This window comes from Passer montanus, unplaced genomic scaffold, assembly GCF_014805655.1.
Source record: "Passer montanus isolate IOZ18808 unplaced genomic scaffold, ASM1480565v1 scaffold28, whole genome shotgun sequence".
Classification (NCBI taxonomy): domain Eukaryota; kingdom Metazoa; phylum Chordata; class Aves; order Passeriformes; family Passeridae; genus Passer; species Passer montanus.
The window spans coordinates 9,870,895-9,896,308 of record NW_024367483.1 but is presented as its reverse complement, the minus strand read 5'-3'; the positions used below and the strand labels follow the sequence as shown (position 1 = coordinate 9,896,308).

The 25,414-nt window shown below is 35.3% G+C and overlaps 1 protein-coding gene across 1 annotated transcript in view; it reads left to right on the top strand.

Annotated features, from left to right (window-relative positions):
• Positions 1–25,414, top strand: part of TMPRSS15 (transmembrane serine protease 15) — a 54,123-nt gene that overhangs the window by 13,828 nt on the left and 14,881 nt on the right. The window contains exons 10-20 of the mRNA XM_039713176.1: positions 6,062–6,170; positions 8,833–8,942; positions 9,822–9,959; positions 11,058–11,207; positions 13,423–13,525; positions 13,979–14,129; positions 15,313–15,454; positions 19,148–19,237; positions 20,498–20,623; positions 21,090–21,221; positions 23,616–23,726. Coding sequence (XP_039569110.1) covers positions 6,062–6,170; positions 8,833–8,942; positions 9,822–9,959; positions 11,058–11,207; positions 13,423–13,525; positions 13,979–14,129; positions 15,313–15,454; positions 19,148–19,237; positions 20,498–20,623; positions 21,090–21,221; positions 23,616–23,726 — 1,362 coding nt within the window. The remainder of the gene's footprint in view (positions 1–6,061; positions 6,171–8,832; positions 8,943–9,821; positions 9,960–11,057; positions 11,208–13,422; positions 13,526–13,978; positions 14,130–15,312; positions 15,455–19,147; positions 19,238–20,497; positions 20,624–21,089; positions 21,222–23,615; positions 23,727–25,414) is intronic.

Sequence of the window (25,414 nt, the reverse complement as noted above, 5' to 3'; positions counted from 1 at the left end):
TCAGACCAGATGATCCATACAGGTCCCATTCAACCTCAGCCCATCTTTGATTCTACAAAACTACAGACCTGAAACCCCACTGGAGTTTAACAAAAAGAGTTCTTATCCTGCAGTGCCAGTCAGTTTGTCTGCCTTTGTCTTATCTTTGAGTACTGTGTCCATTTCTGGGTCTCTCACTACAAGTCCCATTGAGTGACTGGTGAGGAAGGACAATAAAATTGCAGAATAATCCATGTGAGGAGCTGGGAGGCCTCAGGCTGGAGAAAAGGCAGCTCAGGGATCAACTTCCCACTCTACAACTCCCTGACAGCAGGGTGGAGCCAGGCACAGGTCAGGCTCTTCTCCCAGGTAACCAGTGACAGGACAAGAGGAAATGGCCAGGGGACACTCAGGTTAGACATCAGGAAGAATTTCTTCACAGAAATCATTGTCCAGTATTGGAATGGGCTGCCCAGGGAGGTGGTGGAGTCACCATCCTTGGATGTGTTCGAGAAATGACTGGACATGGGCTGGCAGACAAGGTGGTAATCCAGCAAAGGCTGAATTCAATTACCTTGGAGGTCTTTTCTAACTGAAGTGATTCCACTCTATGATTCCATCTGACTTCCTAGTTTCCTCAAGAAACAATTTGTACCAGGGAGTTTGACTGCAGTGCTCCTTACCAAAGTGCTCTGCAGTTTTGCCAGGGAAGCGTGTGGGTGAATGCTGCCTGCATTGCTCTCCACTGCCTCAGCTCTCAGTTAAAAATCTGTCAAGTTGTCTCTCAAAGAGAACATTGAACAAAGAGAACAAATGTTTTAGGAGAAATCAGAGCAATTAACTCCCTCAGTGTTTTGTTAGCTTGTTTGTTTGTTGGGGTTTATTTTTGTTTTGTTTTGGTTTTTTTATTATAGAATTTAGTGCTAGAAATCTGGAAAGCTTCTTTCCATTCTGCTGTGAGAAGAGAAAAACAGTGAGTGCAGTCTGCTTTGAGCTTTCAGAAACATGTGAAATGCTGGGCTCTAAAAACAAACAAGCAAGTAAAAGACCAATTATGTTTTTAAAGAATATGAAAGCTTGATCCTGAAGGTTTGTGACAGGCTGAACTCTCTGTCATAAATGCAATTTTCTTCAGAAAAAAAGAAAAGAGAATTGCAGATTCCCTTCCCATTACATACATTTTTTTCTGACTGCAGTCAGCTCAGGAGGGAGACTTGACTGAACATTTTGGGGAAAATATCCATCAGAATACTTCAGTACTATATCCACTGAAGCACTTATCATAACAGCTGCACCTAGCTAGATCACAATAACTATTGGCTCTGAGTTGATCCTTCTACAGGCGAGGAAATCATAAGGTACTACGGTTCAGCTAGACCCTAGTTCCATGGAAAGCATTAGGTAACATAACCCCAAGAAGTTATTCAGTCATTCATTTCTACCATCATCCTTTTTTTTTTTTTTAGACATATATTATACTGGGGGTATTTGCTGGCTTTTTGGGGTTTTTTTTGGTTTTTTGTTGTTTTTTTTTAATTTTAGGTATTGCTAAATAAGAAAAATATATACCCTTATATTCATAAAGTAATATTATAGATCTCATAAAATGAAAGCTTTTTATTTACCATCATAGAGTCACAGAATGGCCTGGGTTGGAAGGGACCTTAAAGATCATCTCATTCCAACCCTCTGCCAGGTACAGGGACACCCTCCATTAGACCAGGTTGCTCAGAGCCCCATCCAACCTGGCCTTGAACACTTCCAGGGATGGGACATCTGTACAGTTTCTGAGCAAGCTGTTCCAGAAGCTTTTCCTAATATCTGATCTAAATCTATACTCTGTCAGTTTGATGCCATTTCCCCTTGTCCTGTCACTCCAGCACTTGTAAATAGACTCTCTCCATCTCTCTTGTAGGATCCCTTCAGAGAAAGGACACAATTATGTAACCCCAAAACCTTCTTTTCTCCAAACTGAATAATTCCAATTCTCTCAGACTTTCCTCATAGCAGAAGAGCTCCAACCCTCTGATCAACTTGGTGGACTCCTCTAGACTCACTCTAGCAGGTCAATGCCCCGACTAGGTCTGAATTTACAAGTTTCCACCCACATTTTATTGAAGACATTACATTCATACATATTATGTGTGACAGAATTTAATTTATATTATATATTGGTAGATACAGACAAAAATGATCCCAAATTCTTGAAGTCAAAGCAGTGTAGACATGACTCAGCTGTGTCTTGGAGGCCACACAGGGGTTTAAGTTATGAATTGTGCTTGAGTAGAGTTTTTCAGCTGAGGCATAAACTGTTATGCACATGGCTTTTGGATGTGATTTGCACATCTCCCTAAATCTCTACCAAACATAATTTGTGAATGTTTTCCCCTTTGTAAATGAGGAAGTCATCCTCATTTCAACACAATTGAGCTGAAAATTTCAGGAATGTGAATACTTAATAAAAGTAGTAAATAAAATAAATAAGTACAAATAATAAAAGTAATAAAAGTAAAAATAAAAGTATAAAATAAATATTAATAAGAGTAAAAATAGTCAGTGTCAGAAGGGAAAACAGCTGTAGTTACAGTCCAGGGAGCTGGATGATTTGCCCCTGTTTATCTTCACTGATGCCTGGTTCTCCCAAACAATTTGGTCAGTTACCACTAGTGCAGCAGTTTTGGCTCATAACCTTATAGAAGTACAGCTCTGGCTGGAGGACAAAGTGTTGATCCATGTTTCTTGTATTATATTATCAGCCTTTCCTATCCAAAACCTCAGAGCTTCTCTAATTTTATGTATTTAAGTTTCTTAGCAGATTTTATAAAACCAGTTGAATGAGGGGTAAGAAGATGAATGCACCTTTGGGATAGCTGCCAATTTTTCCACATCTTTGATGTTTCATATTTGTCCCATTCGTATAAACTTAATATGGTCACATGAAATCTAAAATTGTTTAGATTTTCAGAAGTTCTTCAGAATTTCACAATGAGATTTATGAAAAATTCATAATTCACTCTGCAAGTGCTCCTGCATATAAAAGAATTGTTGTCCTCTAAAAAACTTGGTTTTTCATCTTGATTATTATTCCCTCTAGTATTTCTGATTTCATAAAGACAATGGTTTAAAAATATAGGATTAAGAAGTGAATTTTAGTAATATCTGTCCTGCGTTAGAGAGAATTCAGTAAAATCTCAGATTCTCAGAAGAGATTCAGGCAACCGAACACCCTTTTTTTATTTGTTTGTTTTATTGATTAAAATTACCTTGAAAGGTTTCTTTCTGGCTCTGCAATGCAGTGCAGTAACAAAAGGCTTTACAAAAGTACAGGCAGCAATTTCAGTGAAAGGGTCTCCAGAGAAATGTGAAGTCTGAGCAGCAGCCACTAATAATGACTGGCATTGCTGTAAAGCAGCCATGTAGCACGTAGGGTACAGAAAGGGAGACTGGAGGCTGATCCCAGGAGGGGTTTCTGCAGACTCTTTGCAGTTATTATATGTCTAGACCATCATTTTGTGATTACTCACCTCACAGCATCACTACAGCACTGAGAGAGATTAATCAGAAAGTCATGGACTGGCCTTTGGCAGAGAAAGATCCTGTCAGGTGAAATATGTGGGCTTGATTTGACCAGTTTGGGGAGCTTCTCCCTCAAATTCCAGGCTAACAGGATGAAGCCCTCATAATGTCCCATGCACAGAGCATAAGTAAATAGAAGTGGACAGCACGATACATGTTGGGGAAAGAGTAGAAGTGGCTCCTTCAAAGGATATCTCCTGTCTCCTTAGGAGAGCAACTGCAGCTTTTCTTTGGGCTCCAGGATGAGGCAAAAATGTAATGACTTCCATGCCCATCCATCTTTGACCACAGCTGCTTTCTTCCTGCAAGGAGGAAGCACTAGGAGATTCTCTAGGGAAAAAGGATCAGTCCCTGCTGTCCTCCTGCTCATTCCTGACACATTCCTTAGCCATACACCTAAGGACCTGTTTGAATTTACTCACTGTCTCTTAAGAGATAAGGAACAAATAAAAGAGAACAATACGAAGATAAGAACAATCATAATAATAGGGGGCTGGAGCATCTTTTTTATGAGGAATGGCTGAAGGAGCTGGACCTGTTCTGCCTTGAGAAGAGGTGAATGAGAAAGGACCTCATCAGTGTCTGTCAGTGTCTGCAGGGAGGGGTCAGAGCAGGGACCAGGCTCTGCTCAGTGGTGCCCAGCAATGGGACAAGGGGCAATGGGCAGGAATGGATGCACAGGAAGTTTCACCTGAACATGAGAAAGAAATTCTTCACTGTGCAGTGATCAAAACACTGGAACAGATCACACAGAGAGGTTGTGGAGTCTCCCTCCTGGAGATATTCCAGAACCAGCTGAACACAATCCTGTGCCATGTGCTCTGGGTTGATACTGCTTCAGCAAGGAGGTTGGACTCATTGTGGTCCTTTCCTACCTGACCCATTCTGTGATTCTAAGAAAAATGAATGAGCAAACACTTGTCATTGATTTTATTAGAAAAGTATGCTTATCTTTTTTATTATTGTCCATACTATAAAATTCCTTTTAGATCAGACTATGTCTTACTTCTTAACAGCACCACTGGTTAACAAGCTGGGCACTTTCCTTCTTCTCACAATGATTTTCTTCTTCTCATTGGTAAGGACAGGAAATATGTGAATTAAAGTGGAGAAAAAAAGTACTTCTATACCAATATCCAGCTCTAATGCTAATATAGAATAATAACTATCATTCATGGACCTTTTTTCTCTATGTATTTAAAATCTTATGTGTTGTGTTTTCCTCTCAAAGATTGCAAAAGGGAATATGTTTCTATTCAGCTCATGCATTAGGCATGTTGGCAAAGTTCATTCTGCACAGTATTTATTTATGGTGTATGGCTACATGAAACAAAGCTTGACTTTTATTTTGTGTTTGCTACAGTGATAGGCAGCAAGAATTTTACACTTATAAAATGAACACACAAGGAGGCTTAATTTAATCTTTTACATATAATTTCCCAGAGGAGGACTATGCTCAATAAAATTCCCATTTAATTTTCAATATGATTGGTTATTCGTAATTTCATCATTATAGGTATGGTTTCATTTCTGAAATTAATTAAAAGCTCTGTATAATTTCTGATCATCTGCTCAAATTGATGAACTTGTCCTCTTACCTCTCCAAATATTCATGTGTGGTACTGATTTTATCCTTATGTGAAAGCCCTATGATACTTTTTGAACAACTGAAGATAAAACATTATTAGACAAATTCCTAATATAATGTTCAAGAGATGAAGCAAAAACCTTCAGCTGTTCCTCAGTGTCTGCTGAAATAAAAATCTCTACATGAATTATCATTTCCAATCATGCTGAGGCTTAAAAATATTTTTTTCCTCTTTTTAAAATGAAAAGTTTTCATAGAATGTAATACCAACACCAAGGGGAAAAAAACTATTGAAAGGCCTTTGAAAAAATAGATTATGATAAATGACATTTACCTCAGCTGAATGAATTCAATAGCTGGCAGGGAACTTGGGAGATCCACTTATCTCTTCAAGTTCTCAGTAATATATAAGGCAAGGAACCAGGAAGCTCATAAAAGCAGAGATAACAATAGTCAACCATATCCCCTTTTGCTTTTATTCACGTGATATCAAATTGTCTCTGGTAGTACAAACACAGTTTTCTGATTTAAAGTAGTTGTAGATAAGGACTGATAAGGCAAGATCCTGTTTCCTTATAAAAGTATAGAGTAAAATGAAAGTATTGGATTAGCTGAATCCAGTTGCTGGTTTTGAATTATTTGGATTGATTTAGACTAGTTTGGATTAGTTGGATTGTGTCTAATTTAAAAATGAATTTTCTGTAGTGCTTCTCTTCTCATATAGTACTTTGAGATCAGTGATAAGAATTAGAAATCAGAATAAGTTGATAGTGTATTTTATTTTGTCTTCCTATTGTTGCTTACAAAGCAGTTCCAAGATAATCCATGTAAATCTATATACAGGGTCACCCATATTTTGGCTCTGATTCTGTTTTTCAAATGTCATTCTGACAAATGTTCTTCATTATATCTTTACAGCTGCAGTTTGTGATGGAAAATTCATGTTGACTGGTTCCTCTGGGTTTTTTCACTCTATGAATTATCCAGAGCCATATAATGAAAACATTTTTTGCCAATGGATAATAGTGTAAGCCATTTTCCAATAATTTTGTACCTAATATTTTTTTGATTATGAGGTGATCTTGTTTCCTGCACAATAGTCTTATGCCATTTGCTTTTATTCCCAAATACCCCAGCATAGAAAATATGTAATACCATTTTCTCCTTTGTGTTTATGTAACTTTCTTTAACAACCTTCATGCATAAGCTCCATAACTATATCAATAATTTTTCCACTTACAAAAGTTCTTAGGTACAATTTTGAGAAATCTTGTGTGTCATATACATCCAGAGGAACATAACTGTAAGTTCAAAATAAACCACATAAAATAATTGCAAGATTTTTTTTTCCCCAAAGGATTAAATTAAATAGTAGTCTTCAGGTAATGGCTTTATATGATGTAATTCTTATTTAAGAGAGTTTTTAATAATTCCCTTGTCACTTAGGTGTAAAGGTTTCACATGTGAATTAGGAGTACCTGTGTACCTATGTAATTTAGAAATATATTTTAGAATTGCATGGTTAGTATTTTACATAATACTACCACATGCTTGTTAAGCCTTAGGCACAATAAGTGGTTTTGGGTTTTTTTAATCAAGGATATATACCCACAGACAGGGACAACTGTCTGATTTTGACTCTCTTAGGCCAGGGAGAAAAAAGATAGCCACACTATATGAATAATCTCATCCAAAAGTACATATCTAAAAATTGGATGATCACAAGTTAGTCCTAAATATCCATCCTATGACTGCCAATTCAGAAGTTACTGCTTTGAAAGGCAATAATTCTTATTATGGTTTCATAATAATGAATGTTCTTTGATTCTGAGAAGTATTAATTTGGCAGAAGATTTCAAAGGAGATTAAGAAATTGCTTTTAAAATTGCAAAAGGTTTGAGTTTCTCATTCCAAAGGCTCCTTTGAAACTGCTAGGCTTTGATTTTGTTCAGAACTTTCATCTTAACCTTGAAATCTTGGTTTTCCTTCTGTTTAGTAGATTTTTTTTTCCTTCTTATCCTTAGTGGTACTGTTCACTAGTAATTACTGACAACACCTGGCTTTAAAATACAGGTGTGCCCCAGGAAAAGAACAAGATTTTTTCCCTTAAGAATATGTCTGCCTTGTTCCTCATTTCATGGCACTGCAGAACTTGAGCCAGTAAATTAACATGGCCCCAGTAAATAAATGTGCCCTTCTTCCTTCTACACCGGTGATGTTGCTCCAAGTGCTGCTATAGCAGCAAGAAGCATTCTATTAGGTAGATATCTATGCCAGGTATGTGGCTGGTAAAAACATCGTTTTGGAAAGAATTATGAGCAATTGCAAATAATATGGTAGAGGTTCTGCAGATATGTGTAATTACAGATTGAAAAATGACAAAAGACAACCATCTGAATTTATTTTCCACTTAACTGCTTTAAGAAATCAGGAAACACTGAGAGTTAAGACCTAAGAAATTCAAAGTGGTGCTCAGATTTTGTCTTTCTTTCAGAGTTATTTCCATGAGGGAACTTTTAGGTTTTCCAGTAACCTATGTTTTTTATTATCCCAATAAAAATGTGTTAAAAGGCAACCTATAATACATCCAAGATTGGATTTTCTTGTGCCTGCCTTTGTCTAGAAATATCCCCCATTACCTTTAGAAAGAGCTTTTACATTTTCATGCCCTTTAACTCCAAATGAAGATCCAATCTCCTCTCCTTAAAGAGCAATATGCTTAATATTTCTCTGAAAGTTTAGTTTCCTGAACCTTCCAACTATATGTTTTTTCTTCCATCTGGAGAAATATAAAAATACAACAACAAAAATTTAAAAGGCAAAATATCTAAGTATTTGTTTCACACTTCTCTAGTTATCATTACTGATAAGCCGATAAGCCCCAGCAGACTGCTGTTAAAAGCTTATTTTCATTGAGTCTCTGAATTCTGAAAGAAAAAAAAAAAAAACACATAGTGGTAGCTAAGCTGGTAGTGTTTTAGGATTTGGACTACCATATGAGTCTAGTGGAAAGGAAATGGGAGAAGAAATTAAATATATATTATTCATAGAGCATAACTATAGAAAAATAAGGCCAAGAATTTTTACACTTTACTTCAAGTGTCTTCTGTCATTAAACTTTGTGTGTGATGATTTGGATTTGCAACAATTTCCCAAAGAGTGGGTTTGAGATCCTCAAATCTGCATGCAAATCCTGTTATTGTCATAAGAGACTGTTTTGGACTTTCAGGAGATATTTTGGTATCTTGCTGTTCATATTGATATCTGGATACTGTTCCTCTGGGTTTGGGAAGTCTACATGAGCAATGAGATATCTAAGAGTAACATGTATGAAAAAAGTGTTTGCAATTCAATGAGATGCAGAGGACAACAAAACCCAGCCAAAACCATCCAAAAAAACCCCTTCTAGAACTGATAATCACATTCTAGAGTTCAGAACATTCAGTTTCTAAAATACACTTAACTCCAGTGCATAAAGGTGTGCGCACACTGTTACAAAAAGTTTATGTTCAATTCCTTTGGAAATTTTACAACTAAAAGTTAGACAAATAGATCATCTTGATTAATAATCTTGATTGAAATAATTTCATGTTGCTTCTGAACTTATCATTCAAACACTCAATGACTTCAATGACTTTACTGAAGAACAGATTTTCAGTTTTGAGTTTATGTTTCTTTTGTTGCCTTAGAGTGCCTCAAGGGTTGTCCATTAAACTGAACTTCACTTCTTTTGAAACACAACCATATGCAGACGAGCTGAGTATTTTTGAAGGATTAGGACAAAACAAGGTTTTAAGAGGTAAGTTTATTTTTCAGCTAATAATACTAAAATCTAAGTGGTTAAATAAGCATTTTGAGGTATCAAAAGCTGCACGTGTATGTTTAAAAGGAAGACTGGATCTGCATAAAGTTACCCTGTTAGACCATCAATCTCAATATACTCATCTGCCTTTTAATTTGACCAGACAAAACCCTTATACATTATGAAATTTCTACTGGTTTTTTGAGGTCTTATGTGAATGATCTTGATAACTTCATCAGCCTCATGGTCTTGAAGGGTCCATGTTTCATTGGAAATATATTGTCAAAAGTTCCTGTAATATCACACACAGTAACATAAAATGAAAGAATCTAAACTGAACAGGTGGGAGAATTGCTACAAAACTTCCTGAAAATCTTTACAAGTATTTGTAAATACATTGTTTTCCTCAGATCTTGAAATACTGATGATAACTTACCTCTGTCTCTATATTCTACTCTGAAAACTGGGATTGTACCCATTTTTTACAAGACTCAGTCTATAGAGCTAAATTCCATCAGAGATGGAAAACATATTCTGAAGATAGACTACAGGAAGATAAGTATACCAGAAAGATATATTATTATTTATCCTTATTTTTGGAAATAGGTAGAGAATGAGAATGAGAAATGGTAAAAGACTAGCTGATGTCCATATTGGTGGATATGAGAGATGGAATGTGCAGAATATTTATATGTCAGCCTAACAGCTAAATGCTCCAAGAGTTTGAAGCTATTGTAGCAGGATTGCAGTACAACAGGAAAACCATTCCTTAGGACTCAATAAACTAATCCAGTGTGATTTTATGACAACACTGGAAATTTTAACGTGCCTGTGATTATTTTCTCTCTGACTGTATGGTTTCTTTTATGTTTTCAGCTTCTCTGTCAGGGACCAATCTTGAAACAATTTACATTTTTTCTCATGAGGCTACAGCACAGTTCATGTCTGATTATTCAGAGAATTATAATGGCTTTAATGCAACATACACTGCATTTAATGCGAGTGAACTAAACAGTAAGTGTTCTATGTGTGTGTGTGTATGTGTGTGAGTGTTTTTGGTTTTTTTGTTTCTTTTTTATCCCAAAATTTTAGTGAATCTACACTTTCAGTTTGAGAAAATGGCAGTGGAAAGTGAAGCAGCATTTTCTGGCCTTAGCCCAATAACTAGATGCACTTTGAATAAATTCATACTGTTTTAAATATCAAATAAATTATTTCTGTAAGGCCTGTATCTAGCAGTAGGGCAATGTCTTACAGAACTTATCTGTGTAAATAAAACTGTATCTGCACCTCCATCAGATTCCTCTCAGCCAGTTTGTTCACTAAACAACACCATGAAATCATTAACCACAATGTCTTTATAAAATAAAATGTTCAGAACAACATTTAGAAATAACATTCAGGAAAATACCTGCTTCAGTAAATAGGCCTTAAGAAAAGTCTGGATGAGGTAAATCTACAGTGACAACAATGCAGCAATATGACTCATGCTTTGGTAATTGGATAAATGAAGGCTTCTTTAGCTGCTAAATTTGGAGCAGGAGGTGAGCAGGGAATGTGGCTGGGATGGGATATGCTGCAGGAAGCATCCACAGGATCAGAAAGTACCTGTCATGTGGAAGCTCTGCCTAACCTGCATGTCAAGGCACCATGGGCAGACACGGAAATACCACGAGAACAAAAGGGATGAGGATGCAAAGCCATGTGAGCAAAGGAGCAAATGAGAAGAAAGGAAGGGGCATCCCAGGGCCATGGAGCACAGCACTCTGCTCTAATGGTGAGCCCTTTCTGCTGGAGCAATCCAGGCCTTGGCAAAGAAAAGAGGAAAAGAAGGATCAGAAATGAAGGTTGGTGAATGAGTGCGAGAGTATGTTGGGCTACTCTTCAAAAATAGTGTTTTATTAACAAGTACAAACAGTACACTTATTTGAGTAATTTCGTTGCATTGCATAAAGAGGAAATTAAGTCAGTGTGGGCTGGTTTACAAACATATTTAAAAATTGACATTATTCATCACTCCTTCCCATGTAATTCTAAGAATTCCCGTGTAATTCTAAGAAAAAAACTTACCATCTCTGTCATCTTTTATTTACTACAAGTTCTTATTCACAGATTATGAGAAAATCAATTGCACTTTTGAAGATGGCTTTTGTTTCTGGATACAAGATTTAGATGATGATTCAGACTGGGACAGAGTTCATGGTCCTACCTTTCCCTTGATGACTGGTCCTGAAGTTGATCATACATTTGGCAACTTGTCAGGTAAGATCAAAAAAGTGGCTTTAAGATTAAAGGGAAAACTTGATTTAGTTTATATCTCTGCATTATGGATTCCTCATAGTGGTATTACGAGGATGTTGTATTATTCTACCATAAAAATGTCAGGGCTACCAGATAAAATGTTTTATCCTTCTGATTGCTATCTTGTGGAAACATACCAAAACTAAAAGTAAAAAACAGAATATGTAAAATTATTTAAGGGTGAGGTACTAAAAAATTCAATGCTTTTATTACACCAAAGTGCCTTATCAGAGAAAGGAATTTCTATTGGGCAGAAATGTTATAGGTCAAAAACCTGTATGTTTAAATTGAGGGGAAAAAAGTATAATTAGCATTATTAGGCAAATCACTTCTTTTCACCCCTCTCTACTGCTGACATCCTCATGGTTGTCACAAAATAATTTTGATTTAAATAAAGTTGACCTGAAGTTTGCAGGAGGCATCTCTGTCCCTAGTTACTGCACAGCAAACGCACCAAGTGTGCCAAACACACAAACACTCCAGTAACTGTTACAGTTGAATGACTTAATTGGAAATGTGGTAATATCAAAAGTGTTATTTATTTAAAGAGACAATGACGATAGGAACTGGATTTTGAATGCATCACAAATCCTTATACCAGCACTAGACTCCATAAGTTTTTTTCTGCTTCAACAATAAAGCCAAACAATCACTCTTTCAGCTGATTTGTCAGTCCAGCTAAAACCAGATAAAATACAAATTGGATCTTGCAATGGTTATGTGTATTCTATACAAGACTTACATAAAATTTATTCAGTGACAAATAAGTGGAAAAATTGCAAATTATTCTGAAAGAAGTTACTCCTGGGAAAAGATAAATAGTATTCTGCACTTTATCAGATAGAAATTATTCACCTCTCTCTGAGTTAATGCACATTTTTCTAAACATCTTCAGAACACTGTTTTGTCTTCCCACTTGGCTTCTAGAATGCAAATCAGATGAAAGAATGTAAAATTTGTTTAACAAAACACTTGACAATGATCTCTCAAAAATATTAATCCATTTTAGGTGTTCTCTGTTTTCCTGTGCCAAGTCTAAGCTGACATATGTAATGTTCCTATGTGTAATGTTATTGTGTTGCATATTTAAATTTCTGTGACCATTATTTTAACTAAATTGCATCATAAATATCAAGCTATTACATTCAGTGAAACTTTTTTTTATTTTTTGTGCTTCTGAAAAATAAAGGCTGTAATACACATTCAAAAATTGATTCTGAATGCTCAGAGAATCGATGAAACAAAGACAGAGAAGTGTCCCTTTGACTTTTTTCTTTAAGTTAGACACCGTTTCTATTTTACTGCAGGTTCTCTAAGTCAAGAGAGGAAATTAAAAGCCTGATTCATATTTCAGATTAATTTTCAGGAATTTTAGCCCCCCACATGAAAAAACTAAATAATCTGGAAGTATAAATAACAGAATACAGTCTATATAATTTAATTAATCTAATTATAAATATATTAATTTGAAAATTCTATTAATATAATAGTTGCATATATATGTATTAGTTAGATAGAAGAAAATACGAGTTTACACCCATGATTTGAATAAAGCAAGAATTTTATTTAAAAGCTGCCTTAATTTGCATTTCTTATGACAAATCCCAGTGCTTCTCTGGCCTAGCCTCATATGGCAACAAGTCCAAATTCCCAGCTGCAACAAATTATCTCAGAAAAAAGCAACAAACCCAATTTCACAAATAAAAGAGAGTTTGTTTATAATGTCTCAACTTGTTATAAAATATTCACGTAGTCATTCTGTCACTCTCTTAACACACAATCCATATTTTCCCTTTGTCATTTGTGGATACAAATTATGAAAATGTTGGGAAAATCACAAGCAATATCAAATAGGAAGACATTTTTATAAAGGTAGGAGAATTGCTGCCTTTACTGACTATAAGGCAGGATCCCCACTGACTTGGAAAAGACTAGTTTCCCATTGCTTATCTAGTGCTGAGTGTCCAAGAAGCTTAAAAGCTCAATTTAATATGTCATTGACTGATGGATATATCTTGGGATAATCACTCACATTTACTGTGTCGGGAATCTTCCAAATCATGCAACACTATCTGTGCTTGATGTTATTTTAAATATAAAAACTCCAATTAAATAAGTAAAAAAGTAAAAAATAAATTTCTTTTGTCCTGGCTAAAGTGTGACCATTACCTTTCAGGATTTTATATTTCAACACCCATTGGACTTGGACTCATAGAAGAGCGAGTCCGGATTCTGAGTTTGCCTTTGGTCCCTTCAGATACGTATTGTCTAAGCTTTTGGTATTGTTACATAATTCCTAAACCTGTATTTTGTTTAAGAATATACCCAGAGATCTTTCTTTCATTTAAAATATTAATCCCACTCAGCATGCCAGCAACACCAGCCTGGTTCTGTTTGGATTTCCACAATCAGTCTCAGCTCCAGGCCTGAAGTTTAATTCCTTCATAGCTTTGACTTTTGCAGTTAGCTATAATGTATTTTCTTTTTCACCCTGCATCCAATATTCATTTCTATACAAAAATGATCTTAAGAATCCTTAAAATGTTTTTTGTTATGAAGCTTAACTAGGCCTCTACACTTCCAGGTGTAATTTAAACATACAATTAATATTATTTTCATGCTTGCTTCAAATTAATCCTAATTTCATAAAACATTATAAAATAAAAAGAGTAACATTTTTTCATGGAATCTGACTTTGTTCTAATAATACCAAAATGCTTTTCCCTCTCTAGGTATTTCATGTATGGGGATAATGTTTACCGTTTAAGAGTTAGCATAAGTGATGAGCATGGTCAAGAAAAGATAATTTTTGAGAAAGAAGGAAACTATGGAAACAACTGGAATTATGGACAAGTAACTTTAAATGAAACATCTGATTTTAAGGTTTGTTAAGCTGCTTTTTTTTTTTTCTTTTTTCATTTATTTTAGCTAAACTGATATCAGTGACTTCTCTGAAATGACCCCAAAATTCCACTGTTCCAAATACTTAGTGTCATTTAAAGATACCTGCCATCAAATAAATATTAGCCTGCAGAAGGTTGGAATCCCCATTTGAATTCTCACAGCTCCTTTTCCCTACTCTGGAATTTAAAGTATTAATATTTCAGAAAACATGATCATTGTCAAGGAACAATGAATGCTATCATGAGAGCTTTTCACAAAACAGGAGTGTTCAAAGCCTATCAAAATTTGCTGTGGGATATAAAATCTTGATAGTCAGGGTGATGTGAAGCATTTAGCCATGAGAATATTTAAATTTAAATTGCTTCAGATTGTGAATCAGTGTTTTCACTAATTACTTACAGATTAATCCACTGAAAATCCATTGCAGATGGAAGTTGTTTTGATACCACATGATTAACAACTGACTTTACTTATCTAAAGTAAACAAAAGGAGGAGGTTTATTCCAGACAATTCTTTCAGCAGCTCTCTTTTGGAAACAATTTCTTTTTATAGGCATTTGGGATGATTTGCCCTGCTACAGTAGTTTTGATTGATTTCTGGCAAGCACTGCCAGAAAGATGCATTTAACATCTGAGGAAATAAATGCATCTGTGACCAGGCTGCATCAGATTTCCAGGAAATATGTAACCACATATGATCTCTAGAAGATTGCTAAACCTAACTGTAGTTCACCAGCACTAACTCCTTGTTTGCAGAATTAAATACATGGGTATTAAAGAGCCATTAAGAAGAAATTAGATTAATTTTAGCTTTTTGTGCCATTAGTTCAGGAGAAGTCTGGGCTGATGAGCAATGCAGAATTGTTTTTAAAATTACATTTTAAATATATGTATATATAAAAAGCAAAGGTATTAAATATTTTTGAATCAAGTTCATCATTTAAATGAAGCTATTACATTCCTTAAAATGATCCGCTCAGTTTACACAGTCTTGTTTTATTTTGTGAGATATTCTGTCTCATCTCCAATGCCTTCCTCTGAGTGTAGCAGCAGATTACAGTGGAAACAAGAGCATTCAAGAAAAGATAGCATGGTACAGAGTAGAAAGCTGAAAATCACTCATTAAATTTTAAAATTCTGATTTTTTTTTTCCTGAATTCAGGTTATTTTTGATGCCTTTAAAAGGCGTGGTCCCAGTGATATTGCCGTGGATGACACTGGCCTGACAAAGGGAAAGTGTAATGAAGACAATTACGTAGAGCCAACTGTGAGGCCAACTGCTGCTACCACCCCATTAGTTCCCAGTAAGTAAACACCAAATCACTGTTGATTTCCTATTGCTGTATTTGTGTTTGAGTGGGTCAGAATTTTCAGCCTCAGTTTTATAAAAACCTCTCTTCAGCATTATAATTTAATTTTATCCTCAGGATAACACACTAAGATCAAGTTCCATGCCTCTCCAGACATGTTGTACAGCTTGATCCAGACCCTTCCATCTGCAGAGCATTTTAGACAAAAGCACAGAGGTTTAAGCTTCCTCAAAACATCCCAGTTTCACAGAGCTAAACAGGAACATCTCACAGAAAAAAAAAAAAAAAATCAGAAAAAATACCGGTAACAATCCTTATAAATCTGGATAACTTATATAAAAGAGAGGAGAAACATGGTACATGATGTTATATAAGTCCAAACACATTCAAAGCAAAAACAAGTATAAATAGAGCTTGTGGAAAAAAAATCATTAAAATATCAGTTGGGGCTTGCTTTATAATTTATTCTGCAAGTGGATGAAATTTTGGAAAAAAAATTTCTACAAAAGGCCTATTCAGATATAGCTTCAAATCATTAAAGCAAACATTGAGCATGTTCCAGGACTGCATTATCTTAGATTTACTGTGCCTTTCAAAGCACAGCTGGTTTCTCTTTTGACAACATAAAAAAATTTAAAAATAGTCTAAATGGTCTAAAATTAAAATAATAGTAAGACTGTTCACACTGTATTCATGTCGAAACACTGTATAGTATTGTTATTCTCTCAAATCTGTCACCTCCAAATCTACTGCATCAAGACAGGTAAGCAAAAACCATCTAAATTTAAGAGTAAAATGCAGTTTTAGAGCTCCATCATGAGACACAGGGAGGTAAAGTTCAACAAGGTGTGTCTGACAGCAAAATGAAATTTTAATAACAGTAGTAATTTCAGTCATAGTTTCTCAAAATGAGTTTTGGAATTCAATAGAAGTTTTTATTAAAGTAATTTTGTGGAGAGATGCTGATGTCTGCCCCCTCCAGCCAACCTTCAGGCGCTGTGGGTAAACACACCTCACAAATTAGCACCAGTCTAATGATTAGTGGGAGAACAGCCCTGTGGTAAACAGTAGCTGAGTGCTTCTGAGAAACACCAAAGGAATATCAAACCATAGATCTCTACCCAGTGCATGGTTATAAAATTTTAGCATTCAAAAAAGGGACGCGGTAATATGGCTTATAACTCCTTATGAAAGAGATTAAAGAGATCCATGATACAAAAGGACAGTCTAAGCTGTTGCTGGGGAAAAAATAACTTGTTTTCATAATTTTAATGGCACATGCTACTATGTGCTATCTGTAACCCGATGGAAAAAAAAAAAAGTGAATGTTATCAATCATCTTCAAAGAAGTATGAAACGTGCTATCTGTAACCTGATGAAAAAAGAAAAAGTGAATGTTATCAATCATCTTCAAAGAAGTATGAAATTACTTTGATGAATGTGTACAAGCTTACTAACACTAATGATTTCACTACAAATGTCATGTCCATAAACAAGACATAAAAGAATTTGAGCTGAGTCAATTTCTTTTACTAGAATTAGAGCTTCAGTACAAGTCACTGGCATCATTCACAGTGCCACAAAAACTCCTTGAAATGTAAAAAAGGGTATTTCTGATGGTGGCATGGGAAAGCCAGATTTGCTTTTGTGTTTCGTACAAGTCTGTCACCTTTCACTTTCATCTAAAACAAAGATTGCTTTCATCTTCATGTTAATTTGTAATCTGTCTTTTAACACAAACAATGGTGTGGAAAAGACAGTGTATAGTCCACACTTGTGTCAATATAAACTGAAGTTTTGGCCAAAGCACAGAGATACAGGTCATATATAATTTCTAAAATGTTGAGAAAGTCATCTGTTGTACTCAACCAAGATTGTTGGTAGTGATTACTATTTGGTTCTCTAATAAGTAACAGCTGTATGAATAATTCCATATGAATTTATGTTCAAAGATCACTGGAAATTTTTAAAACATTATTTCAGGACATGAGTAAATTCAATTTCTTCTCTCATTTTTCCATGCTAGACAAAGATCACTACTTATGTGCCTTACGTGTAGTCAAGACCAGATCAGATTTCACATGCCATAATATTCCATTAAAAAAACCCAATGTAATCTTTATCTGTTGTTCAAGGTATTTATAGAAAATTATCTTCCTTGTAAGCCATATGGCTGAAACATAATATAATTATTAGTCAGGATGAGATTGTTAACAGTTCCTTTTCCTTTCTGAGCTTTCAACTTTTCTTGCCAGGAGTGATTCAGTGAAATAGAAAGTTCTAGAAAATGGCTGTTGTAAGGAAGTTCAAGTTTTTCTTGGTTTAGGGGTTTCTGGGGTTTTTTTTAGCTTTCTCCCAGTGGGATTCAGTGGTCAGACTTGGACTTGTAGATTATGCAGTTCCCAATCAAAGGGCTCAGAGTGTGAAATCAGATATCATGGCATGCAAATTTGAGCCATACGGGGTGGGGAGGAGAGAATTAAAGTTTAGCCAAAGTCTGAAAATCTTTAAAAAATTAAAAAAAAAAAAAAGAAGAAGAAAACATGACAATTTCATTGCAAGGAATAAAACATTAAATAAAGAAATAAATAAATAAATAATTGAAAATAACCAAAAAAAAAAAAAACCACCACCAAAAACCAAAGAAGGTAAAGCTGTTTTGCTTTAACTATAATTTCCTGAAGCAAGTGGAGGAGCACTACTCATTTTTGAATGAAGTAATTGTGAGCAACAAAATTGGGAAAACACCAGTTAATCCTCATGATTCATTTAGTCATTCTGATGGCTAAAATGAAAATAAATAATATTTCTCAATATCAAGTAAAGTGTTTGAATATTAAGTTGACATACTTGGGATGTAATACCACCATCAAAATTATAACTGAAACAGAATATTGACTATATAAAGTACAGTTAGCTGTGTCGCTGTTGTGAGTGCATGTTTATGTGTGTACACAGATCTACTAGGTTTGCTTTTACAGAAATTTTATTAATTATTACCTGTAAATACATACACATCTTTATGACAAAGGTCTTTCCTAGTAGAACAGTTGTTTTAAGGAAGAAGCAATGGCTGGTTTAACCACTGACAAAGTTTAGCTGTAAAAGGTTTTGGGGTCCTGAAGAAAACAAAGGAACGGTTTGTGGTTTTTTGCATCTACTTGCTAGATGACAAAAGGAGCTTTAGATTTGAGTATCTGTGCTGATGCTGCAAGAATAATTTCTCCACCAAAAGAGTGGTCAGTCATGGGAAGGGCTACCCTGGGGATGGTGGAGTTGCTGTCCCTGGTGGTGTTCAGGAAGGTGCTAAACATTGCACTCAGGGTGTGGTCTGGTTGACGAGGTCCTGTTGATCAGTCAAAGGCTGGACTCAATGGTCTCAGAGGTCTTTTCCAGGTTTAACAATTCTGTGATGCTGAGGCAGATCAGATAACAAGAAAGGATACAAGCAAAGTGCATGAATTGGTTGTATTTGGAGGCCCCTCTTATTCTCTACATTTCCTAGCTTTTTTATTACTGTAAATGAGACATATGACTGTATCATATTCTTGTCTTCATATTTCTGTCATAGTTACAGTGTGCAGACCAATACTCAGGAATATTACTTTTAGAAATTATCATTGTTACCACAGATTAAAAGATTAAGAGAGCAGGTTAATTATGTTTTTGAAATGTTGTTTTTTTCAGCTGACTGTGGAGGGCCGGTTGAACTCTGGGAGCCAAACAATACATTCAGCTCTGCAAACTTTCCAAACAATTACCCTAATTTAGCTTTTTGTAAGTAATTCTTTTCCAAATCTTCAAGAGAAATTTAACCATATAAAAGTAGAGATACTAAATCTGCTTTTCCAACACTGACACTGTCAAACAAACAAAAAAAAAAAAATCCAAGGTATATACAGTAGGATCTTTTAACTGTATTCTATGTGGTAATAAGCAGAAACTAAAGAAACATATGCCAGCTGATTAAAAGGGATGAAGAAAAGCATAATCCAATAGAACAGGTCCAGACAGGCCAATTCCATCCTGCCTATTATGTCAAATGTCTTTATGTCAATGCAGCAGCACACAAGGTGATGAAAGTCCCCATTTTTCCATAACCTGGTGTATTTGGCAGGTTAATATCATCACTTCTGCTGTAAAATAGCTCACATTTTCTAGAGGCAAAGAATATGTGCATGCATTTTGTAAAGAATCCTCTCTTTATTTAATGTTTCTTAACATACTAGTGAGAAGACATTGTTATTCTACTGATGTTACTTGATTTAGATTAAATGAGACCTGGCAAAAGTGAATGCTTCGAGGTGGTTTGCTATGTCTTGTTGATGGATAAAGCAAGGAAGAGAGCTTTGTCATTGCTTCTTAATGAAATTTTAATTATTTATTCCTTCAATCCTGGAGAATTGTGCTGCTATGGTAATCATAAGAGTTGTCATTTTGTGTTTCTGTTCCACTTGAGATATGGCTCACTTTTCCAGGATTCATTCCACAAGTTCCCAAATGAGATTCCTGCTAGTGAGAAAACTCTTTTCACTCTTTGAAAATATTTTTTTTTACTTTCTTTACAAGATACCTATAGTATCCACACTTAGATTAAATATGAGAAAGTACAGGCTAAACAGAAGCAAAGAGCTACTTCAACTTCAAAGACAGGCTTCTATGACTGATTATAAAAATTGTCTTACTATCAAATGAGACTCAAGTGACAAGACCATTTGTCACATTGCCACTGTCAGAAAATAATGAGATTTACTACCTTGGAGAAACTCAAAGCTGACATGAATGATTAAAAACACATGTGTATATGTTGTAGAAGCCTAAAATTAGTTTTCAAAAATGTTTTAAGAATAAACTATAGAATTTTGATCTTGACAGCTTTTAAATACAAGATTTAAACTTCCTAATTTCTTGGGTGATTATTAACAATTTAGGACTTCCCGCCCCCCCCCCGACCCAAAGCCCTTCAACAGGAAAATGGCAGAGTGAATATAACTACTGAAAAGGTGATTTGTATGTGTGTGTGTTACTATTTTCCAGGTGTGTGGTACTTGAATGCTGAAAATGGAAAAAACATCCAACTTCATTTTCAGTTTTTTGATCTGGAAAATATTTATGATGTGGTTGAAATCAGAGATGGCAGAGGACCAGATTCCTTACTTTTGGGCAAGTAGCAGCAGTGGGTACTAAAATGAATGTAATCAGACAGCTGGAGAAAACTGACGGATGTAATACCATGGAAATTAAATTCCTTTCATTTCATTTGCATTTTTTGGGCCTCATTTCAGAGGAAATTCAGAGGAAAAATTGAGAAAGCATACTTTATGTGCCATCAGGTTTCCAAAACATTTGCACACACTCAGCTCTCCATGCAATCCATGTGAAATTAACTTCTCAGTGAATCAGACTGTTTATGTGTGTGGACAAACAGATGGAAAATCTCTCAGCTGAACCTTATAGTTCTATGCTGATTAGTCAAATCTGGTGTTGGGGTCTGACCACGGCAGTCTGAGTTAGGTTTGGGGGAGCAGCTACGTCCCTGTGGTGGCAGCATTTGCTTTTGAACCCAGAACATTTTGAAATACATATGAACAAAATAGGTTGAATGTACTCATGTTTTCCTGGTGAATAGCTGTCTACACAGAGAAAGGCCCACTGCCAGATGTCTTCTCTACAACAAACCAGATGACAGTGATCCTCCAGACGGACAAGTCTTCAACTGGGAAGGGATTTCTTGCAAACTTTACTACTGGCTACAATCTAAGTAAGCATCTGAACCTTTGTATTTAAGAGGTTAAACCACTGGCCAAATGTATTTCAAAAATGTGGAGAGGGCAAAGTGACTCTCAGCACTTGCTCAGTAGAAAAAATGCAAATGTTAAAGAGAAAAAGGCTGGTTACTCATCTGTACTTTATATTTCCTGGCAGGAAAAGTGATGGGTTTGTTTCTTAGTGTAATTTGAGCAATGTCTGGATCATGTGCAACTCTGTGATATTATGTGGAAAATTGACTCAGTATTTTGACCAAAATATTTTCAGATGTTAAGAGGGCAAATACTAACTATTCCCTATAAAAATCCCAGTAAAAAGCATCACTTTTAATTTCAGGGTATCATTAAAGTATGTTTAAATGTATTCGTAAAATATTTACTATTGAAAACATGTACTAGAAGAGAAAATATACCACTGAATGTGGTAACTCTGATCAATATTTGTACTATGGTCCTTCTTGCATCTCCAAAAATTTGGTCTTCAGTATGTGAATAATCCAAGAACTAGTCTTTTAAATATTTGGACAGCAGTGTTTCTGGTTCCAGCCAGATCCCTTCTGAAAGACTCTTGATTTTCTTGGGGACTGCAATTAGACTTGTCACTCATAATTCAGCAATCAACTCACCAAAATACGCAAAATTAAGCATAATGCAAATTACATGGAACAGTAAGAAGCTTAGCAGGACAAATAATTATACAAACTCTAGGCCAAATCTTGACTGAATTAATTAGAGGCTTTGTATTACTTCTGTGGAAGTCTGACAGGACAAAAACAGAGAAAGAAAAAGCAGTATATATTGAGAGATGTGTGAAGTACCATGCACTTACCTGAACAGAAGATCAACAAAGATCTAGGCAGTTTTTCTTCATTTAACTCTCAGAAATGGCAAGTCTCTCCCAGCATGTTTAGTCAGGGGCAGATTTTTCATGGATTCACAGTAGTAACAATAATATTACTTTTCTTAATATTTTTTAAAATCTTCACCTTTGGTCTACATTTGTAAAATTAATTCTGTTTAATCCCATTGTGCAAGTTTGAGGTGTTAGTTTAAATGTCCATATGACAATTTTACTGCTTCTTGTTCTGCCTTCTCAATCACATTTGTTCAGTCCAACAGCTCTCTGCCTTTTTCTTTTCTAGCTGATTCAGCATCTTTGCTGGGTCAGCCTTGCCCATACTTTGTAAAATGAAAATTAAGCTTAGCAAGGAAGAATTCTCAGAGTGACCATTGCCAGTTCTGGTGAAATATATTTTAAATATTCCATTTGCAAAAGAATTATGCTTATTCATCATCTTTGCAGCCAAAGGAGAGAGACTAATATCATTAGCATGCAGGCTTAAGGACAAAAGGATTGTCAGTAAATAAATTAACTTTAAAAGAATATCAGATTTTCCTTTGTGTTTTATTTATTCTATGAAATATTGGTTTTTGGAAAAGTAAGAATTATTTGAACAGAAATAATTTTTGGCTGGATGCAATATAATAAAAACACTTTCAATTGAGAACTAAGTTCTCTGTAATATCTGTCATTAGTTATGGACATTGAATGTGTGAAAATCTGGTTCAAGCTTTTTATAAACCATTTTCTTCTGCTTCCATTTGGTACAAACCATGCTGATTGATGAATGAATCATTTTATAAGAATATTAAAAATTCAGAAGTAAAGAAATCATCCTGCTTTAAATAAGACTAGATAATTAAATATTTCTGTGAGTATGTCCAGGAAGGTAAAATAAACAATTTTTTGAATTTAACTTTATGCATGTATATTTCCTGTAATACAAATTAAGGCATTAAAAATACACTTTGGCCACAGAAAGAATTATAACTTTACATTTACTCTCTCCCTCATTTGTTTTTATTGTATAACTGATTCTGAATAGCTTAATCTTACTTGTATGAACTCTTTCCTCATTCATCCAGTTTATGTTTGTTTCTTCCACCTTTCCTAACAAATACATTTCAGAAGGAGACTCTCAGCTTTCATTGCCTCTTTGCTCATATGCTTGACTTGACAGTTTAAGGTCTCTAAAATTTGTGAAAGTGCTGAACATTTGACATTTGAAATCATTAGTCACTTTTGACAGGATTTTGACTTTTCATTTCCATGTTTATCACTTGCAATGGAAGACTACTAACTAAGCAACACTAGCTAGAGCAGAAAGTGAAAGGCAGAGTACTACAGATTTTATTTTTAATTATCTTCTATTTACCTGAAATTTATCTTTATTTTGAAAGAGAGATGGATGGAAATGGAAAGAAAAGGAAATCAAAGGCTCTTCATACTATCTACACAGTTTTCTTCAGGGGAACTGTAAGATCTCCTGTGAACATCAACCTTTCTCACAACCACAGGTTAATTTTCCTCTCTTGTTTCCCTTTAGGGGCTTGCAAAGTTGACGAGCATCAGTGTGGTAGTGGGAAATGCATCCCATTGCACAACCTGTGTGACCACGTACCTCAATGTGAAGATGGCTCTGATGAAGCAAAATGCAGTAAGGTTTCCTTCATACAAAGAAATTATAGAATAATTTAGGTTGGGAAAGATTATTAAGATCATCAATTCAAACCATAAATCCATCACTGCCAAGTTCAATGATAAACCACGTCCCTCAGTGCTACATCTCCATGTCTTTTAAATCCTTCCAGGGATGGTGACTCCACCACTTTTCAGGTTGACATGCTTAGCAACCTTTTTGGTGAAGACATTTTTTCCTAGTATTGAACCCAAGCCATGCATATTTGGAAGGAATTTCCTAGGAAAACAGCCACAGAAGCTCAGCTAATGTAAACCGCTGCAGATGCACACAGGCCATGCCAGTTTGCATAGCAGGACCTCACTGAGTTTGTCAGGGCCAGGAAAACAGTCACTTTTCTGAGATAGTGTATGAAATCTGGTGAAGAACTCTGGAAAAGGTAGGAAGCTTCTCTGTGCTGAAAACTACAGTTGTTTATAATAGCCTCAAAAGTAAATGAAAGCTCAACATATACTTTTCTTCTGTATTCATTTTGTATTTCCAAATTATACTGGGTTTTGCTGTAATTAATTAGAGTTTCACAGCAGTAAAAAATCTGCAGTGCAGGGTAGAGAACAAACGTGTTCTTGGTGGAAATTTCCAAATAGTTTTGTGAGTGTGAAGCCCAACTATAACACACGGCACCCTCCAGCTCACCTGGACTCCATGGGGTGAATGGATGGCACAGCTTCAAAAGCAGCATCCATCATTCACTGCTATTCCTTACTTCTCTGGTAAAGTGGTTCTTTCCAAAATGCATGTGTACAGTATCTGAATTCATTTTACATAGCAGCGAAATAAGATTCTCTAATCCAGTAATTTAAACATAGGACTAATGGCAAAGTCATGTTTGGCCTTGCACAGCAGTTAAACTGTTCTTTTTGACAATCTACATTGGAGAACTAAAGGAGGATTTAAAAGTGGTCTTTAAGCTTAGCACAATTCCTTTGTTTTAAAGAGCTCTACTAGGGATCAGATATGTTTTTAGGTGTGTTCTGATAGTCCATAGATTTAAACATTTTTTACATGCATATATATAAAAATATACATGGCATATGTGAATGCATGCAGATAGATGATAGATAGACAGACAGACAGATAGATGATAGATGTCTGAAGTTATAAATTCACTCCTCAAATTAGTGCCATTGGCAATTTTGTGGCAAACACATTCTTCCTTTAAAATGCATAGAATAAAATTCACTTCAGTTTCTACTTAAGTAAAGAAAATTTGAATTTATTTTTCCAGTTATTGCTGAAGAAGATCTGAACAAGAAAACCATCACCTACATTAACATGATGTACATTTTCTCAAAGATTTATTTTGCCACTGATTGTCTATTACTTCAGTACAAATTACCTCACATGAAAAGCCTGGGAGATTTGTTTCCAAAAACCCATTTCATCCAAACTTTGGCCAAATTGATCCATGTCTTGAAACAAAATGAAAATTCAATTAGAAACTCTCACACTGAGTCTTTCCAGTGTCCAAAAGCCTTGCTCATTTTCCTGAAACCAATTTCAGTGACTTATCAGAAGTGGCAACTTGAACTAGACAAACTGTCTTTTCAAATCTTCCAACTTCTGAAACTTCCAGGGACTGCAAAGAAATGCCAAAATTCTAAAATATATGATATCTGAATTAAGTAGTTGTTGGATCCTCAATG